This window comes from Oryctolagus cuniculus, chromosome 10 (assembly GCF_964237555.1).
Source record: "Oryctolagus cuniculus chromosome 10, mOryCun1.1, whole genome shotgun sequence".
In the NCBI taxonomy this organism is placed as follows: Eukaryota; Metazoa; Chordata; class Mammalia; order Lagomorpha; family Leporidae; genus Oryctolagus; species Oryctolagus cuniculus.
In genome coordinates, this window is record NC_091441.1 from 65,189,893 (window position 1) to 65,211,469 (window position 21,577).

Here is a 21,577-nt window from a genome sequence, read left to right on the forward strand (position 1 = left end):
TGGGAACTGGCAATGCTTATGCTCACTGCGTCTACTTTCTCTCTGCTCTCTCCCCCAAGCTGCTCTCTGTCCAAGATTCGTAGGATCAGCTACCTAGGTTCTGAATAAGAACTAGCTTGTCGGCCATATGAAACTTTAACTTGAGGAAATAATTTTTATAAACAACTTATTGATGAAAACACACAGGAAAAATTAATGGTGTAGCCATTTGCATAGCAGAGTTAAGTGTGAACTTTTGTGAAATTATTTGCCTAGACTCATAATAGGCTTCAATCAGAAAACTATGTAATCATGCAAAGATTATTATGGCAACATAGGAAACTGAACACAATTTTTTAAAAACATACATCTGCTTAGTATTAATTGGAGAGGATGGTTACATATATGAAAAGCAGAATTAAATGTGACTGACATTTTTCCAATCACTAACCATGTGACTTCTGTAAGAGTAAATGGTTTGGGTGCTCTCTGGCTCTGTGTAAACGATCAGTTCCAAACTTGCAAGGCTTTTTTGGGAGATCGTAGCTTTATGAGGGTTAGAAAAGGTCAAAACCTATTCCAAACCAATTTTTGACAGTTTTGAGAAATTCTGTGGAAATCATTTTGCCTCCTCCTGTTTTATATAGTCTGAAATAAATACCCAGGAAATCCTTTGCTGCAGACTCATTTTTTTATTTCATACAACAGTTTTCTTGTAAAGTTCATCTATTGGATGAATGGCCGTGTGTTCGTTCCAGTGCACTGAAACAATTCACAATTCTAATTTTGAGTGGAGCTGTGGTGTTCCTTCTGATGTGGTGAACTTTACACTTCGGAAATGGCACCAAGGAGCACAGGCAAAGACGAAAGCTATTCCAGTGTCAGTGGAAGCCATGCTCATGGCGCCTTGTGGCTTCTTGAAAGCTGTAGGCAAGAGATGCAAGTCACAGCCAGGAAAGGGGAAAGGCTTTTCACAGAGAATAGGGAATTCTGGAGAGAAGTCGAGTTCCCTGAACTGACTTAAAAGGAACTGAACCGGTGATCATTGCCACTCAGAGTTAGTGCCCTTTTTCAACTGTGTTGATTGACAAATACAGGCAGTTTCTAGGGGAAAGTTTCATACTAGATAAGATGTGATATGTGACGTGATTGCTACAGATGGAATAAGACATACTGGTAGAAACATAATCGACGTATGTACATAGGGTCTTGACCACGTAGATCTATGCACATCTCTGAGCTTCTTTTCTTTCAACTAAGAAAGGAGTTTGAGTCTGAAACAAGATTGAAAAGGAATTGAAAGACACTTTTTTGACAGATGGAAAGGTTCCGATCACTGTGTGTAGGGTGAGCAGAGACAGTAATTTTGAATAGAGAACTATATTTGAAGTATAGCGGATAGATTTCTCTGACAGGTGTGGAAAGCAAGGAGGGTTACATGATTGGTTCGATAGCTGTGATTTACTAATGGGGACACTTTCTGTTTGGTTCAGACGATGAGGGTAGCAATTAGAAGTCCTCTGATTGATACAGAGGAACTGTCACAGCAGGAGGGCCTCTGGCAGTGCCATGAGGGACAGATGAAATTAGGAGATGCTAGAATTGGAAGCTTTGAGAAAATGGAATTCAAGTACTTTAAAGGAGATAAATATTGGAGTCTGATAAGTGAGTCAGTGGTGCTAATTTCCAGAAGAAGAATCCATGCACTGCTGTCAACATGCGTGCTTCATAACGTATTCACATCTGCCGGCCTGCTTCATTCTTATTTTTTATTATTTTTTATTTATTATTTTTTATTTTTTGACAGGCAGAATGGACAGTGAGAGAGAGAGACAGAGAGAAATCTTCCTTTTGCCGTTGGTTCACCCTCCAATGGCCACCGCGGCCGGTGCGCTGCGGCCGGCGCACCGCGCTGATCCACTGGCAGGAACCAGGTACTTATCCTGGTCTCCCATGGGGTGCAGGGCCCAAGCACTTGGGCCATCCTCCACTGCCTTCCCTGGCCACAGCAGAGAGCTGGCCTGGAAGAGGGGCAACCGGGACAGCCTAGTGAGCCGCGGTGCTGGCCCCTGCTTCATTCTTAGTATTGCAGTTGTTCATTAGCAATGTGTTCTCTAAGGACTTTAAGTGTGTGCAGCCTACATCAGGTAGAGAGCATAACTGTCACTCAGGTCGCTTCCGCTGTTTGAGCAGTATACACATCCATCTACAAACATGCACATATGTGCGCGCACACACACGGGTTCAAACAGGGCCTCTCCATACAGTTCTATAGGTTGTGTGTAAACATGTGACACCCATGCATAACATAAACCTGATAGATTTTTTTTTTTTTTTGAGGTGGATTTCTGACAGATGATAGTGTCTTGAGGCGTCATCTCTTTATACACAAGTAGCATAAAGGCCAGCTGTGGCCTAACACAATGACCTGTCCTTGTGTGAGTTACGAAGGACCTAATCACAGAACCGGCACCCCGACCGGGACTAGAATCTGGGGTGCCAGCGCCGCAGGCGGAGGATTAACCTATTGAGTCGCCATGGCGATGGCCGGAATGCACTTCAGATTGAAAGGTGAGGGTTGTGTTGGATGACAATTAGGTCATCCTTTTTTGGATGGATCACAAATATCCAAGAGTGGAAGAGAATGAGCCTAAGAAACCTGGGACAGAGAGGAGGAATACAACAACTGCTCCTTGAGGGTCAGCACCCACTATCTCTGATCTGAGGCTCACTCTTTGAAGAGCCAAGGCCTGATTTCAGGAATGTGAACACTACTGGTGCAAAATCTGTTGTGCTTTCCCAGGAGAGAGCTTTTCAAGTCAGAGGGCCCTATTCCATCAGTGCAGCTCTAGAACAGCTCAGTCTTTAATGACATATGATCCTGCATCCTTTCAGTCTGCCTAATAAAAAGCCATCACCCGTCTGTCATCTTAGAAGAAAGCCCAGGAGCCAACAGTGTTTGGGGGATATTTATGCTTTCCCTAATAATCTTTTTTTCTGAAGTTATTATATAATAATTGCTACAGACAAAAGAATATATGTAACCTAGGTAAATTGTGCACCTGTCCGAGCTTGAGGACAGGATGTCCTTAAAACCTTTGCAAGTCACCAAATACTTTCCTCCCAACTTTATCCAGGACAGAAGGAATCAGTAGCCTGTGTTTTTATGTATTTTTTCTTTGCTTTTTCTTACCTCATTATTAAAATAGTTTCATCACACAGTGTGTATTCTTAAATGAGGCTCTTAGGTGTGTGTGGGGAGCAACTGGGAGCAACTCGGACTAGACTAAGTTACTGGAATTAAGACTTATTCTATGCATCTGCTCTCCCACAATATGGCGCTGGGAGAGGAGAAAACAGCTTCTACGCAGCTGCCTCTTGCCAACTTGAGTGATGACCTCCAGGAGCTGATCCTGCTCCTGATTGGAGGAGAGCAGCGTACTCGGCGTGTGGGCAGCCGAGTTGGGATTGGCGGAAGAGGACTATAAAGGAGGAGAGAGACAACATGCACCAGGAACATCTAAAAGGAACATCTAAGGGGAACATCTATCTGAAGGAACACCTGTGCAGTCCCCGAGAGAGCCGGCTGGCGGTGTGCCGCTCCCCCGCGGAAGTGGGGAAGGTGGCAGGGGGAACCGCCCTTCCACGGAGGTGGAAGGGTCAGTAGCCAACCCGGGAAGAACCAGCAGCAAACCCGGGGAGGGCCGAGCAGACGAAAGAACAGTGCAGGGTCCTGTGTCGTTCCTCCACGAAGACGGGGAGCGACATAATGGTGCCGTGACTCTGATATGAAGCCTAGGCAGGGTTTAGTGTCGTTCCTCCACGAAGAGGGGGAGTGACAGTGTGTTTTCAGTTTTATAGAATTGCATCGTGGTAATCTTCTGAGACTTTTTTTTTCTGATTAATACTGGGTACATCTAAGATTCTTTCTTGCTAGGAGTTATAGCTTATTCATTTTCAGTGTAGTATCACTTTCCATTGTATGGATATTTATCTGTTTTCTGCTCGGTAATTTGTGTTATTTCCATGCCTTTCTTAGGCTACTAAAGACATTTCTGCACATATCTCCTGGTGCCCAGTGGGAAGAATTTTTCTAGAAATGTGCTTTTCAGTCTTGGTGCAATATGAAATACATTTCATGCTGTGACCTAATTGTCATCCAACACAACCCTCACCTTTCAATCTGAAGTGCATTCCGGCCATCGCTGCGGCTTACTAGGCTAATCCTCCGCCTGTGGCGCCGACACCCTGGGTTCTAGTCCCAGTCAGGGCGCCGGATTCTGTCCCGGTTGCCCCTCTTCCAATCCAGCTCTCTGATGTGGCACAGGAGTGCAGTGGAGGATGGCCCAAGTCCTTGGGCCCTGCACCCGCATGGGAGACCAGGAGAAGCACCTGGGTCCTGACTTCAGATCAGCACGGTGCACCGGCTGCAGCGGCCATTGGAGGGTGAACCAATGGAAAAGGAAGACCTTTCTTTCTGTCTCTCTCTTTCACTGTCCACTCTGCCTGTCCAAAATAAAAATGAAAAATAAAGTGCATTCCAAGGTTTCTTTTTCTATCCTTTTGCTTTAAAACAAGCAATAGCGTGAGTGTATGACCTAAGGATGCAGCCTGCACTTGAAGCACTCCCCAAGCCAGAGCTACTCAAGGGGTCACATGTAAATGAAGATTCCATGTTGGGAGGTCCAGAGTAGAGCCTGAGCATCTGTGTTTCTTTTTCTTTCTTTCTTCCTTTTAAATATTTTTCACTTTTGTGTCTCTTTTAAAGATTTTTTTTTTTTTTTAATTTGAGACGTGGAGTTGCAGAAAGAGAGAGGGATAGACAGAGAGAGGTCTTCTAGCCGCTGATTCACTCCCCAAACGACTGCAACATCTGGAGCTGGACCAGTCTGGGCTGTCTCCTGCTGATTTTCCCAAGCCATTTGCAGGGAGGTGAATCAAGTAGAACAGCCAAACACAAACCCATGCCCATATGGGGTGTCCACATCCCAAGTGGCGGCTTTACCCACCCTGCCACAATGCTGGTGCCATGTTATTATTTTTTAAACATAATTTTACATTTTTCGTTTTTTTGCTCATCATTTCTTGCAACATCTCCGTCTTCCTTCATTTACCATGCTGTGTTGTAGGCTCCTTGATAGTTAGCCTGCTCATTTTTGATTCTTTGAAATCAACTTCATTTCCTCTCTATCCTAGGTAGTTTTGCTACCTTATCATTCTAAGTTGATATGTTTTCCCTCAGCACTTTGAAAATATTTCCATCTCTCTTTCCTTTCTTTCCTGCATCCAGATGATTTCCTGTAATCTATTCTCTAGTTCATTAATTCTCTATTCAGCTGTGTCCTATCTAACTATTTAATCCTCTATCATGAAATGAGCATTATTCTTTCATGTCAAAAATGTCTTTATTTTTGTAGTTGCCTATGACATGTGCACCTTTGTAATTACATTTTGAAATTTGAAATCATTACTCAAAGTTTATACTCTTAGGTAATTTAGGTTATCTAAGTTATTTTTTCCTATTTCTGCTGATTCTCATTTATGGTAATTTATTCTCTGGTGTTTCTAATGATCTTTACAGATGAGCTTATTTGCTTGTGCCTTATCTTTGAAAACAAGGGTCCTAATTTAAGGAACATTTTCTTCCTAGATTTGTGTTTGTGTTTGTGTTTTGTGGGATCCAGGAGACAGTATTCACAATGGATGATTTAGCCACTGCTAATATGTGGAATTATCTTAGGACCATTAGGCATCCCTACCTTATCCCTGGCCCAAGGCTTAGAATTGAAGTTGCAGAAGCTGACATAGTCAACTAAGGTTTCAACTTACACTTCCTTTAGGACACGGGGCATTGTCTAAGGTGTTGCTAAAATCACACCACATCGTATGTAATATAAAACAGTTGTCTGATCCTGGATCTGGTTGTTTTGAAATTAGAAAGTCTGTCAGAATAAATGATATACTATTTCATTGTTAACAGAAACCTTCATGATTAATTTAAGGATAAATTATCCATCAACTTATTAATTTGTCTAGTTCTCTATGTGGTGAGTTTGACTATTTGACTGTCATACAAACACACATGATATGATATACATTATACATATAAATATACATGTAGATAAATGTCTCTAGAATTATGTCAAATAAATGATACTGTTCACAAAATGGTCCCACTAGACTGCACCTTTTTCATTTAACTGGAACAAGTGCTGATCATTCAAGATCTTTCCTGAAGGGCTGGTATAAGCTCATAGCATTGAAATGTAGTCTCTCCAGAGAAAATGGAACGTGTAAACACTCCTTTCCTTTTGGAGAGCAACTTGATGTGGTTTAGTTCCCTTGAAGACGTGCAGACTCTTCATCAGTCGCACCCTGTGTGTGCACCCAAGAGAAACTGCAGCTAAGAGGGATGCGTGCTGGAGCTTGTTGTGTAGAGAAAATAGGCTCAGCTTTGTGTTCCCCAAGTAGGGAAAGAGATCAGTAAACTGGTTCATTACAGTGTAATTCTATGTGCCAGGTAACATGTTAACTAGGTCTGTATGCTTCTTCTTGACTATGGTAAATGGAGCCTCAAGTTACAAAGACTGATAGTATTTTTGTACACTTTAAAGCACCTTAGAGATTAAATATTGATAGATGGGTATGCCTATGGATATATAGTTATATCTGTAGAGGTAGATCTATAATAAAAGTATAAAATATGCCTGAGAATTACAAATCATAACCTTGGGTCAACAAACAGGGCAGTGGAAAGGACTTGCCCCTGTAAGTGCTAGGAAGTAAAACACAACAATGTTAGCATTTATGTCAGTAGGTACTCAGGTAACTGTTTTCTTTTCACTTTTCACTGTGTTATAAAAGGTATAATTTAAAATTTCAAAAACCTTAAACACCAACAAAAAAAGAGTAATTCATGTTTAAAAGAAAAACATCTTTCCACTACTGTGAGATTTGTCACCTTGTTTTATACAGTTAATCAATTCAGGCAGAATAAGATATGACAAATATTATTGCCATTGAGTACCTTATCATATTTTTTGGAAGGTATAGCTAGTAAATTTTTACCCTCTCTTTTTTCCAACCTCCAACAAACTCTTGGAAATTTAAATTTTAAAAAATTATCCTGAAGGTGTTGGTGAAATTATCTAAAGGCAGGTCCACTGGGTGACTAACCCAGGAACTCATATGCATTCTCTTATTATTTTTTTTAAGATTTTTATGTGTTTATTTGAAAGTCTGGGTGAGGGAGAGAGAGAGAGAGAGAGAGAGAGAGGTAGAGACACAGAAATCTTCGTCTGCTGTTCACTCTCCAAATGGTCTCAATGGTTGGAGTTGGGCTGTTCAGAAGCCAGGAGCCAGGAACTCTGGGTCTTCTTGGTGGGTACTGTTGCCCAAGAACTTGGACTATCTTCCACTGCTTTCTTAGGTGCATTAGCAAGGAGCTGGATCAGAAATGGAGCAGCCAGAACACTAACCAGTGCCCATTTGGGATGCCAGCACTGCAGGTGGTGGCTTTACCCACTACGCCAATGTGCCAGCCCCTGTTAGGTTTTAATGTACAATGCAAACCAAGAACTAGGCAAAGCTGTTGTGCACTTTGACCTTTTAGGATTACCTAACTCTACTAGAGAAGGTTCACACTAGACTTTTGTGTAGAGTAGCTATTCAGCCATACCTGTTGCTGGGGAAGGTCTGTATTTTTACCATAGTTTATGTCCTATTGATTTTATTATTTAAGGTTATCTTTCCCCTTCCCTAAAAAATTTGAGTGGGAATTCTGGCTTTCTAATGTGATTGAATTAAAATAATCGATATAACTGATAAGTGTATAGTCCACAATGCAGAAAAATGAAGTAATAGGGTACTTATTTTTAAAATTTAGACCATGCTTACACCAGCACTTGGAAAACTTGAGAGACACTATGAGAATGTGTCATCCTAAACCAAGAAATAAAGTATAATATCTGATTCCATTTAGAGTTTGACATTGCTATATTTTGAGTTCTTTAACCCGAAAGATTATTTTCTCCTTTTAAACTGATACTGTTTTTGAAATTCAGCTTGTTTGTTAGGGCATTTCTTAATTCTAAGAATTAAGATTAAATGTGGGGCCGGAACTGTGGTGTAGTGGGTAAAGCGGCTGTCTGTAGTGCTGGCATCCCATATGGGCGCTGGTTCGAGTCCTAGCTGCTACACTTCAATCCAGCTCTCTGCTGTGGCCTGGGAAGGCAGCAGAGGATGGCCCAAGTCCTTGGGCCCCTGCATCCGAAATGGAAAACCTAGAAGAAGCTCCTGGCTCCTGGCTCTGGATCAGCCCATCTCCGGCCATTGTGGCCATTCAGGGAGTGAACCAGCAGATGGAAGATCTCTCGGTCTCTGTCTCTCCCTTTCACTCTCTCTGCCTCTGCCTCTGACTCTCTGTGGCTCTGCCTTTCAAATGGATAAATAAATCTTTAAAAAAAAAAAAGATTAAATGTGAGAGGTGTCAATGTAGTATCTGTGAGAAGTATTCCCACGGAAGAGACTATTCAAATTCATGTAATTCTTGTGACAAGTTTTAATTCACTTGTTACATCACAGGTGCCTATGTGGGTACTGCAGAATGTTCATCAACAATGACATTAAGATTACCCTGGTGCAACAAAAAATTGAAATCCATGCATGAAGGGTCTTCAAAAGCTCATGAAAATGTATATTTTGAAAAAAAGAGGTATGCACAGTTTTCAAAACATTTTATATAGAAGTAAACTTATCTTTCAAGTTCCATTTTTCCACAAACTTTTTGAAGCATCCCTGTAGATGGCTGTAGGGTTGCATAAACGAAAAACTGATTCAGAATTTTCAACTTGACTGACAAAGACACTTTTTAAGCTCTGCAGAGCCTTGCCAGTTCAAACACTAGAACCATGCCACTTGCAAACAGTGCCCTAGACCTGCAGTCATTGCTACTTGGGAATAGACAGCTCTTAGGCAGGCTGATCCAAGCTAGCTCATCCGATCTTTGGTCTGATTTAACTGAACAGTAATATAAATAAGATGTGCCTTTATTATTTTTTGTTCCCTTGTATGTGACTGATGAGGCAGAACTACAATGCAGGTACTGAAGGGGACCACCATGCCATTCAGTTTGTTATTCCCTTTATTATAATAGACCTCTGTATGGTTCATGAAAAGGTAGAAACCTGTTAGCAGTAGCATTGGTTGTAATCTATGTTTTTGATTATCAATGACAGGATCCTAAAATTACACCCAAATCTCTCTCACTGGTTCTGAAATTGAGTTTCTGAAAAAGCACTGTAGAAGTAATAGAAGGTAAAGTGCAGAGTTCCAGAGAAATGAGCTGTGAATTGAACCTGCAATGGAAATTGATCCTATCAGTCAGTTTCTGCCCTTATTCGCAGAAAAACAGGACTGAATGTAGAAGGAGCCGGGATCACTGATTAAACAGGATGCTAAAGTGCTGGAGGCTAGAACTGGGCTTGCTGGTCCCTCAGGTCAGAACTGCAACTGTCAGACTTCTCTGCTTGAAACCTGGCTCCAACTGGCAGAAAGAGAACAGAATGAAAAATGCCGCAGGCACCAGCCAGGGAATCGGTAAGAACTCCCTGACTAGGCTACAGCCAGTGCATTCCTTAGGGAGACTTCTCCAGTCTCTTATCAGAAGTCAGTGGGCCCAGATTGGGCTGGTTGGCTCATGACTCATGCCAGTGGGGCCTGTCATGATGCCAGTCTCAGGGAAGGGACCTGAGGGTGGAAATGTGAAGAAAGATGGCCTCTGAATGGATTCCTATCCTCAGTAGCATCTTTAGGATGGTGGCAAAAGAGAGGCAAATATCCCCAAAAACTAGTGAGCCTATGAATATAATCTACTCCCCTGGTATCTTTCTGGAAGAAATGTATATGCACACATAGAAAGGTAGGGATGGTATGCCAGAGGGTTTTTGTTTGCCTTGTTTTTGTTGATCAGTGTTTGTATTCTGCAAATGCAATGTGAGTCACAGTTAGCCCACTGAAATTACACGTTTGTGATTATGAAGTTGCCATTTATTTCCTGCAGTGTGATAAATTTCTGCAGTCTGCTCCTCAGAGCCTTCAGTGATCCTCAGTCTAACTCACTGGAGTCAGTGTCCCCATGCAATCCCTCACTCACAGTTAGCAGACTCAGATGGAAATAGCTCTGGATAAACACGGAAAATAAAGGTACAATGAATCACTAACTTAAGATGGAATCATTATAAACCTATTGCTGAATCAGAACTCAGCTTTGCAGAGTGGCAGAAGACAAGAAAACAACAAAGAAAAACTGAAATCAGGGAATTTGCTTAGGATGAGTCGATAGGATTTGCCCATTCCCTAGTCATTGTACTCAACCTGTCGATGCCATCATTGCCATCAATGCTATCACAGGCATGGTGGCATACAGCATGCTCTGTGTGCTAGTGGATGGATCTGCCTTGTACTAACCATTTCCCCAACTCTGGTGACTTTACTTTGAGACCCTGGCAAGGAAAATGACAGTTTTCCATCTAGGGTGGACCTTGTTGCCTATGTCATGGTATTGATTCATATTCTCTCTCATGCTTAAACAAAAGGAAGAATATTTAGAGATCAGCCTGATAATATTTTAGTTGACACAAACAGAACTATCTAAGATTGCAAAGGACATAAAGGAAAATATAGATATTCCTTGACTTACATTGGGGTTATGGTCTGATGAACTCATCATAAATTTAAAATTGTGAAGATATTGAGATATTCAAAAATACTGAAGATGCTTTTAGGAAATCCAATCTGTTGAACATCAAAGCTTAGCCTGGCCTCCCTTACATGTCCTCACATTTACATGACCTACAGTTGGGAACATCTCATATAGACCTATTTTCTAATAAAGTGCTGAATGTCTCATACAATTTATTGACTGTAGTATACTGTAGAATATTGATTATTTCCTTAGTGACTGTGGGGCTGTGCTTGCTGCTCCTGCCCAGCATCTAAAAGAGGAGTGAACGATACAGCACCAGTCCAGGAAAGATTCTAATTCCTCATTCCAAGTATAGTTTCTACTGAATGCATTTTGCTTTTATACCATTATTGTTTAAAAAAAAATCCAAAGTCCAAGTACCATCAAGTCAAAGACCATGTGGACTCTGTTTATAAAAGCTTTTGAGGAATAGTTTTATTTTGGTTAACCTGAAACTTGAAGTTGCAAGCCAGTGAGTGCAAACCTCTTTTTGTTTCAAAGTTAGAACCTCCTAAAACCTCTGCCTCTGGTTTGATACCTACTGCTCATGACCAGTCTGACTTGACACTTGGTCGGAGATGATTGTTCTGTGCTAAGCTTAGCTAGTTTCCTTGGCAAACGTTTGTGTGGAAAGTTTGAGAGATCAGTTTTTAAATTTGTTGTTGTTGTTGTTGTGATGATATCCCAAGAGGCTCTAATAGCAAGGAGAGCTTGAATTTTATTAAGACTTGACCAGTGGACAGACAGAGCCCTTTTAATCCTGGGACCCACTTGAAGTGTGTATTTCTGAGCTAAATATCACCAAAATGATGCAGGGTTTTTTCAGATTTTTAATTTTTTAAAGGTTTATTTATTTATTTTGAAAGTCAGAATGACAGAGAGCGATCTTCCATTTTCTGGCTCATTCCCTAGATGGCCGCAACAATGCAGAAATGAGCCAGGCTGAAGCCAGGAGCTTCTTCTGGGTCTCCCACATAGGTTTAGGGGCCCAGGTACTTGGACCATCATGCCGCTGCTTTCCCAGGCCATTAGGGAGCTGGATCAGAAATGGAGCAGCTAAGAAACGAACCTGTGCCCATATGAGATGCCGATACTGCAGATGGTAGATTTACCCACTATGCCACAACGCTGGCCCTGAAGCAGGTTTATTTATGCAACAGAAAGTAGTTTTCCATCAAAATTAAGTTAGAACCGCATTGCTTGTTTAAACTAATATCTGAAGCATTTAGTCATTTTATTAGTAAGTAAAATTGATGAAAACCTCGAGAAATGCTGTGGAGCAGTCCTTGAGGAAGCCTGTGGTTAATAAGGGACAGGGTGAAGAGTCGCATGCTAATCTGTATTAGGGGTTGGAACTTACTAAAGGTTTTCATAAACATTCAACTAACAAGGCATTATTTAAAATCAGATATTTCCTTTTAAATTGTAAAAAGTCACTAATTTATAAAAAAAAGTCCATGTTATTTCTAAAATACTTATTTATCATAGTTTCCCTAGAACTAGTCATTTAAATATTAAAAATTCACTTAGTAATTAGGAACATTCTGTGAGAATGCCACTCAAGATTCCTTGGGGGAGTTTTTGTCTGCTTGTCCTTGGTTCCTAGAGTTGTTGCAGGATAGAGTAACACAGTGCTCGTTAGTAGCCTGTTTAATATTTGAGCAGATATCTCCTACCTTTCATATGGAAAACCAAAACATTGTTTCACTTTAAATATTTGTATTTGTTGAAGGCTGTATGTAAAGGGGGTTCTAAGTTATCTCTAGGGCCTAAATGATGGAGAAAACAGACACAAAGAATTTTTGTAAAGATGTATTTGTTTGAGAGGTAGAGTTACAGAGAGGGAGAGAGGGAGAGAGCGAGAGAGCAAGAAAGAGAGAGAGATCTTCCATCTACTAATTTCACTCCAAATGGCTACAGTGACCAGGGCTGGGCCAGGGTGAACCAGCAGCCAGGACTTTATCCAGGTCTCCCGTATGAGTGCAGGGACCCGAGGACTTGGGCCATTCTCCACTGGTTTGCCAGTTACATTAGCAGGGAGCTGGATCAGAAATGGAGCAGCCGTTTCTCTCTCTCTCTCTCTTTCTCTCTCTCTTTCTCTGCCTTTCAAACAAAAAATAAAGAAAAATTAAATCTATGTAAATATATATTTAAATATATGCATGTGTTAGTATTCAGATTGATTTCTTGTATCAGAGGTCCGAGGGGGGAAAGGTTGAAATCATATGGCATTTATGATCTCCTAATGAAACGTTCAGAGGTCGTTATGTTGAGAACTGGTGTGGTAGAGGGATTATCAGGTCTCCTGTCTCCTCCAACATTGCTTTGGATTCTTGATGTTTAGGAGCTTCATGGTCCCTCATGGCTGCACGAGTTTCGCACATCATATCCTCAATCTAATAGGAAGGAAGAAGGATCAAACATGGTGTGTCCCTTCTTTTTAAGAACATCTCCCAGAAACTGTTCTTGACCTTTTATTCTATTTGTCATTCACATAAATGAACTTCGATGCACAGCAAAATGGAAACTTTGTTCTTTATCCTGGGTGGCCTAATGCCTAGCAGTGAAGAAGACCAGATGCTGGGAACACACGGGAATATTTATGATAATTGGATTTCACTAGAGCTTTTAGAATCATTTTTGCTTATTTTTTTTTTCCTCTTCTTTTCTAAACAGATCCCATGCGTGGCCCAAGAAAACTAGAAGTGGTAGAGGTGAAATCTCGACAGATCACTATCCGCTGGGAGCCGTTTGGGTACAATGTAACTCGCTGTCATAGTTACAATCTCACCGTCCACTACTGTTACCAAGTTGGAGGCCAGGAACAGGTGCGAGAAGAAGTAAGCTGGGACCCAGACAATTCCCACCCGCAGCACACGATCACAAACCTGTCGCCGTACACCAACGTCAGCGTGAAACTCATCCTCATGAACCCCGAGGGACGCAAGGAGAGTCAGGCGCTCGTCGTCCAGACGGATGAAGACCGTGAGTACCTTTCCGCGATCTGCTTGTGTGAAGTGCGTCCTTTCAGACAACAGTCGCGTCCTTTCTGTTGAGAGCTGTCTGCTACCAACAAGGGAAAGAACTACTTGCTTTCTTTAATATGCATGTGCATCCATGGCCTCTATCACATGTAAGCACTCCTTGAAAGAGGTAAAAGGGACTAAAGATGTGGAAATGTATTTTAAGTCTCTATTTTTTATATATTTTAATTCCTATTGCAATAATTCTGTATGGTTCTAAATAACCCCTCATTCAAGTTTTATTATCATGCAGGACTGGAAAGTTGTTCTTTAGGGTATTAGATTATTTATGTGAGATGTTTATTTAAATATATTTAAATGAAATTCTGAAACATTTTTCATTGTTCAGGTAAAAATTCAGCACCGGATAGAGGCAACCCTTGCTTATTAACACCATGTTCAGAAACAACATCGTTGGTGGTCATGAGATACGTAATTTTTCCTGATAGAAACAATGTCATAATTGAATATTACCTTAATTAACAAAGATTTAACAAATAAACTATGCATGTCACCAGCAATTCATCAAAACAGTGAAAGCAGATACACAACTGTAATAAACTCTAAAATAATGTAAAAATCGTAAAATTGTGCCTTGACTCCCATACCACAGATATAAATGTGCTTCTGCACTGAGTATACAGGGAATCCTTACGTTGAACATGTTCATATAGCATACAAAATACACGAGTATCATGCACAGGGTCATATTTGACCTCAACTTCATTTTCCAGGAATTAAAATCAGTGGCAAAGAACTTGAGATGCCCATTAAATGAATACATATGCATCTCTGGGAAAGGTCGATGTTTAACATTTTGTTTCTTCATGAAGTTGATTAGATCATTTTGATCATGGGTTAAATGCTGTGAGATGTTAGTAGTTTCTTTTTTTCTCTTTTTTAATGTTTTTCCACAAAGAAACCTTTTATTTAAGGAATACAAACTTCATGAATTTCTTAAGTACAACTTTAGGAATATAGTGATTCTTTCCACTGAACTTGCCCTCCCACCCACTCTCCCATCCCTCCTCTTCCTTCCTCTCCAATCCCCAGTCCCATTCCCACTAAGATCCATTCTTCATTAACTTTATACACAGAAGACCAACTCTATGCTAAGTAAAGAGTCCAACAGTTTGCACAAAAAAGAAAAAGAAAACACAACAAAAAAAAAACCTGTCCCTCAACAGTAGAGGAAAGGCTGTTCAAAGTCATTGCATCTTGAAGTTAATTTCACTTCTTTTTTTAAGAAACTTAATTAACTGTAAAGAAGCGCCCAAGAATGATACATCTTTTGCTAGCACTTAGACATAATTATAATATGACTCTTTGAGGACAGATGCCCTCATGGGAAGTTAGTACACAGCGACTCCTGTTGTTAACATAACAATTAACACTCTTACATATGGTGTCAGTTATCACCCAAGGCTCTTGACATGAGCCACCTAGGCTATGGAAGCCTTTTGAGTCCACAAACCCTATCAGTATTTATTTATTTATTTTTATTTACTTGACAGATAGACTTATAGACAGTCGGAAAGAGAGAGGTAGAGAGAGAGGTCTTCCTTCTGTTTGTTCACTTCCCAAATGGCCGCCACGGCTGGTACTACGCCGATCCAAAGCCAGGAGCCAGGTGCTTATCCTGGTCTCCCATGCGGGTGCAGGAGCCCAAGTACTTGGGCCATCCTCCACTGCCCTCCCAGGCCACAGCGGAGAGCTAGACTGGAAGAGGAGCAACCGGGACTAGAACCCAGCACCCATATGGGATGCTGGTGCCACAGGCAGAGGATTAACCAAGTGAGCCACGGCACTGACTCCATTTGTCAGTATTTAGACAAGACCATAAGCAGAGTGGAAGTTCTCTCCTCACTTCAGAGAAAAGTACCTCCTTTTTTGATGACCACTTCTTTCCACTGGGATATCATTCACCGAGGTCTTTCATGTAAGAAGTATTTTGCCACAGTGTCTTGGACTTCTCAGCCAGAGCAGAAAGCCTTAAGGGCTGATTCTGAGGTTGGAGTGCTATTTAACATGATTTTCATTCTATGAGTTTTCTGTGTACTGCCTCCCATGTTGGAGCATTCACTTCTTTTTCATTCAATCTATTATCATTGCCAGACACATAATCCTAGCCATATTATCACTTTAACACTTAAAATGGTATTTTTCCACCCAGCCTATGGGGATTTGGGGTCCTATGGCAAGTTTTTAAACTTACCCTTAGAAGTAAGTTTGTAGGAATGTATGCAGAACTACACAGCCTTACAGTTACAAACTTCATATACTTCATAATTACAATGTTAGGAACATGGTGAGTCTTCCCACTGTGCCTGCCCTCCTACTCATACTCCCACCCTTCTTCCTCCTCCCTCTCTTATTCCCACTCTTATTTTATACTGATATCTATTTTCAATTGAATTTATACACATATGTTTAACTTTAGGTTAAGTAAAGAGTTCAACAAATACTATATATATAAATAAAGCTGTTCCTCAACAGTCAAGACAAGGGCTGTTCAAGTCATGGTTTCTCAAAGTATCAATTTCACTTCCACAGATTGCCTTTTAGGTGCTCTATCAGTTATCACAGATCAGGGAGAACATATAATATTTGTCTTTTTGGCACTGGCTTATTTCACTCAGTATAATGTTTTCCAGATTCATTCATTTTGTTGTAAATGACCAGATTTCATTTTTTACCACTGCTTAGTGCTCCATAGTGTACATATCCCATAATTTCTTTATCCAGTCTTCAGATGATGGGCATTTGAATTGATTCCATGTCTCAGCTATTGTGAATTGAGGTTCAGTAAACATGGGGGTGTAGATAACTCTTTCATATGCTGAGCTTCATTACATTGTAGTCCAAGAAGATGCATGGTGCTTTTTAGATTTTTTTGAATTTGCTGAGACTTGCTTTATGGCCTAGCATGTAGTCAATCCTAGAGAAGGTCCCATGCACTTCTGAGAAGAATATGTATTCTGCAACTGTAGGATGAAAAATTTTTTTGGTATCTGTTAGGTCCATTTGGTCTATAGTGTCAATTATCTCTGTGGTTTCCTTTCTGATTTTCTGTCTGGTTGATCTGTCCATTGCTGAATGTGGGGTATTAAAGTCCCCCATTACTGTTGCATTTGAGTCTATGTCTCCCTTTAGATCCCTTAACATTTCTTTTCAATAGCCAGGTGCCCTATAATTAGGTGCATATATGTTTATAATAGTCATATCTTCCTGTTGAATTGATCCCTTAATCATTATATATTGCTCTTCTTTGTCTCTGAAAAGTTTTTGTGTTAATGTCTATTTTGTCTGATATTAAGATGGCTACACCAGCCCTTTTTTGGTTTCTGTTAGCATGGAGTATCTTTTTCCATCATTTCACTTTCAGTCTTCATGCATTTTTGTCAGTGAGATGTGTTTCTTGTAGGCAGCAAATAGATGGGTTTTGTTTTTTAATCCATTTAGCCAGTCTGTGTCTTTTAATTGGCGAGTTGAGGCCATTTATATTCAAGGTGACTATTGATAAATAACTACTTGGCCCTGCCATTTTCCCATAAATATTCCTATTTTTTACTTTCGATTTTCTTTTTTTTTTTTTTTTAACTTTTATTTAATGCATATAAATTTCCAAAGTACGACTTATGGATTACAATGGCTTCCCCCCAATACCGTCCCTCCCACCCACAACCCTCCCCTTTCCCACTCCCTCTCCCCTTCCATTCACATCCAGATTCATTTTCGATTATCTTAATATACAGAAGATCAGCTTAGTATATATTAAGTATGGATTTCAACAGTTTGCTCCCACACAGAAACATAAAGTGAAAAATAATAGATGATTTTTTTTAAATGATGATGAAATCAGATCAGACCTATTGTCATGTTTAATCCCAGTGAGAGTCAAGTTGGGAATTGATAATTTCTTCTTTTTTTTTTTTTTTTTTTACAGAGGATCAGTCCAGTATGCATTAAGCAAGGATTTCAACAGTTTGCACCCCCATAGAAACACAAAGTGAAATATATTGTTTGAGTACTCGCCATAGCATTAAATCTCAATGTACAGCACATTAAGGATAGAGATCCTACATGAGGACTTTTACTGGGAGATTTTCTTCCTTTACCTTCTTTTATAGTAATGACCATGTTTCTGTGTTTCTGTGTGCAGTGCATCCTTAAGCATCTTTTACAAGGCTGGATGGGTGGTGACAAATTCTTTTAATTTCTGTTTGTTATGGAAGGCCTTTATTCACTTTCATTTATAAATGAGAGCTTTGCAGGGTACAGTATTTTGAGTTGACAGTTTTTTTCTCTTAAGACTTGGAATATATCTCACCATTCTCTCCTAGCCTGTATGGTTTCTGATGAGAAGTCCGCTGTGAGTCTAATTGGAGATCCTCTGAAAGCAATCTGGCATTTCTCTCATGCACTATTTAGAATCTTTTCCTTATGTTTTACTGTGGAGAGTTTGATTACAATGTGTCATGATAAAGATCTTTTCTGGTCATTTCTATTAGGAGTTCTGTGTGTTTCCTGCACTTGGATGTCCCTTTCTCATTAGATCATGTTGATCATGGATTAAATGTTGGGAGTTGTTAGTAGTTTCATTTAGAGAGCTGGCAAAGTACTTTTGGGTGCTATTCCCTTCTCACTTCCTTGCAGATTGCTGTAGGAGAAAACACCAGCTCTGCCAGAGCAAGTGAGTGTCTTTCTCTTTTTTGTTGCCCCTCAAGTCCTGCTCAGGTCAGTTACCTCAAGCAGTTGTATTACAGTTGTGTTTGATGAGGGTCAGGGGTTGATGCAAATCACTCGGTCAAGGCTGCCATGGCCACCCTGTATCTGTATTCTCCATCTCCTCCTCAGTACTCCCTTTCCTAAAGGACAGGACAAAGATGGCCTGGGCAGTGGCAGCAAATGATTGCCGGCCCCTCTTCCTCTGTATTTACCTATTCTCAGCTTAACACCTGTTGTTTCTGCTTCCACACTATCAGAACTTTCATTTCTCTCAATTAATGCTTTCTATATCAGATCCTATTGATTTATGCCAAAATGTCTGTAATCATTTCTAACTTCTTTGTGAGTCTGGCCTTTTCTCAATGTGTTCTTCATTTTCACTTAACTGATTTTTGAAACGCGGTGGTCATGTCTTCCTCTCTTCAAGGTCACCCAGTGAGTCTTCCTCTTTGTCATTCGTTCCTCCCAAGGCCTGCTTTCAGCGTCTGCTGGAGTCTTGTCCTGGGCTCCAGCAGGATTACCTTTGCCTCCAACGTGCCTTGCTCTGCAAAGGTGTCACCGCAGTGTTGGTTCTTCATGCCCCATTCCCTGCATCCTGAGCCCTTTGCCACAGGCTGTCTGTTCTCTTCTGCCTGCCCTTCTCGCTTCTGTCTCCTCTGCCACCCTCAACTTCTCCTTGGCTTTAGGGCTTTCCTGAAGCTGGCTCTGATCTGCCAGCTGCAGCACTCTGATCTGGCTGACCTCATCTGCACTGGTAAGCCCCTTCATGCTCTGAGCCTCAATTTCCTCATCTGAGAGCTGGGAATAGTAATAATCCTCAGTCATATTAGGATTAAAAGACATTTGCATGGGATGCTAGTTGTGCCTACTGGAGAGGGGCCTTTAATATAGAACTGTTGTTGTTGTTACTGTAATGAATCATCACAATATATTATGTGCCTTCCTTGTCCCCTCATTATATTATATGTTCTTTTTTGTTTCAACTGGAAATTCCTTGAGAGAAGACACCATTGGTTTTCCTTCTATAGCAATATGCATGGTATCAAGTGGTACTGATCACTTAAAATTACTTTATTTGTCTATAAATGCAATAATAAAATATTACTGTTAAACATTTAATTCAGGTTTTAATCAACTCTTACATTTAAGTCAGGGAGAGATCAAATGCAGATCTTTCTAGAGATGAGCAGATATGTCTTGTGGAAGCATGAGCCCACACAACACTTCTGGGTTCCAAATGGAGAACTGATATGAGCTAGGAATTCTGTTAAGTGTGCTCAAAACATGATGTTGGAGTCATTTACTTGCTCTGTTTGTAAAATTATCTTACTAGTCTCAGAAGTCAGAGCATGCATTACTTCTATTTTAAAATCTATTGTTTTCATATCATACTAGCATCCAGTTAATCAGAAAAACTTTTATTTTCAATTATATTTTGTAACTCCCCCAAAAAACCATATTTCAGAAAAATCAGGGAGAAGAAGGAGAGTAATGGAATAATTGTCAAATAATGCTGAGTTTGAAAAGTAAAGAAAACAGGATCACTTTGTTGATCTACTGTAAAGAAGGCTGTAATTCACTGAATATTGTGAATTTATCACAGGATAATATTTTTGTTGAAATACTGTTCTGTTTATTTCATCAGAAAGTATGAGAAGTTTAATATTTTGTTACTGTTAAGAATAATACTAGATAATATAGGAATAAATTACATGAAATTTGATATTATGACTAAATATCCAAAATCTTGAATTCCCTGAACTCCAGAAAAAAACTAACACTTTATTAGACTTCAGTTCCTGTGAAGTACTATCTTCTCTAAATTTAATTAAACTTCTGGTACTTTTTAAAAAATTTATCTGTTCCTAACCTTGAAAAAGAATATATGAACCTCACACAAGTTTTCCTGTGATCATGTGCACATGACTTTAGTTACAAGGTTCCTCCTGTACATTTTAATGTTTATCCTGTTAAGATGTTCTCTGATAAATATAACTACTTTATTCCTTCTTATACTAATTGAATGAAACTAGAAGTTTGCTATTTCTAAGTTTTTACTTTTGTTGCACCTGTACCTATATTATTAAATAGTTTACAATAAGATATACTGTCATAAAATAACAGAGCCGATCCTCAAGTTATCTTAAACTGAAAGAAAACTGATAATGATATCATAATAAACCATCTCAAGTTAAAGAAGAAAATCCTTCAGAGTTTTCTCAGCTGTGGCATGTTTCAGTCAGGTCCCAGCTAGCATGAATGCTTTAGTCTCAGAATATAGCATTCAACTTTCCTTGGGATTCACCAAGGAAAATTACTTCTTAAGTACTTTGTTTTTCTTTGCTTAGATGTAGTCTCACATTGATTTCTTCAACCTAGGACCAATAATTATTTTCATCTTTATACTATTTAGAGTTTGGGCATCAGAAATCAAATTAATCCAATGTTTTTGTTTTCGAAATGAGGTGATTGAGACCCAAGGAGTTTCAGTAATTTGTCCAAATTGCACATCTTAATTATTGGAGAGTCTTCAATCATAACTCAGGCCTCCAACTTGCTTCAGAATGTTTTTCCTTCTAAGCAATACTTCAACAAAGTCCCATGTCTATGTATAAGTAGCCCCTCAACTCCAAAGTGGATAGTACCTATGGGTCCTTTTGAAATTCTAGGCCATCTTCTCCACCTGTGACAATGTTACCAACCATTGAAAGACGCATTTTTAACCTCCCATCATCTAAGATACTTCTTCAATCTCCCTTTTTAAACTTTATGAGATGTGTTTATCTATTCACTAGTTACTGAACATTTGGGGTCCTTTTGCACTTCCCAGCTATTCTGAACAATGCTACTGTGAGTATTGTTTTGTAATGTTTACATTTTTCTTGGGTGCATATCTGGGAATGGAACTACTGGGTCATATGGTAACTTTACCTATGTTTAACCATTTAAGGGACAGGTTTGTCCTAACTGTCTTCAAAGTAGTTGTACAATTTTTACATTCCTTCCATCAGTGTGTGAGGGTTTCAGTCTCTCCACAGTCTTGCCCACATTTGTTATTAGCTGGTTTTTTTGATTAGAGAAGTCTCTCGTAGTTGTGTGAGAT

The 21,577-nt window shown here is 39.9% G+C and overlaps 1 protein-coding gene across 5 annotated transcripts in view; it reads left to right on the plus strand.

The window, feature by feature from the left end:
• Nucleotides 1–21,577, plus strand: part of PTPRM (protein tyrosine phosphatase receptor type M) — an 869,082-nt gene that overhangs the window by 492,635 nt on the left and 354,870 nt on the right. For all 5 annotated transcript variants that reach the window (XM_008261054.4, XM_008261055.4, XM_051852140.2 and 2 more), the window contains exon 8: nt 13,400–13,708. In XM_008261054.4, coding sequence (XP_008259276.1) covers nt 13,400–13,708 — 309 coding nt within the window. The remainder of the gene's footprint in view (nt 1–13,399; nt 13,709–21,577) is intronic.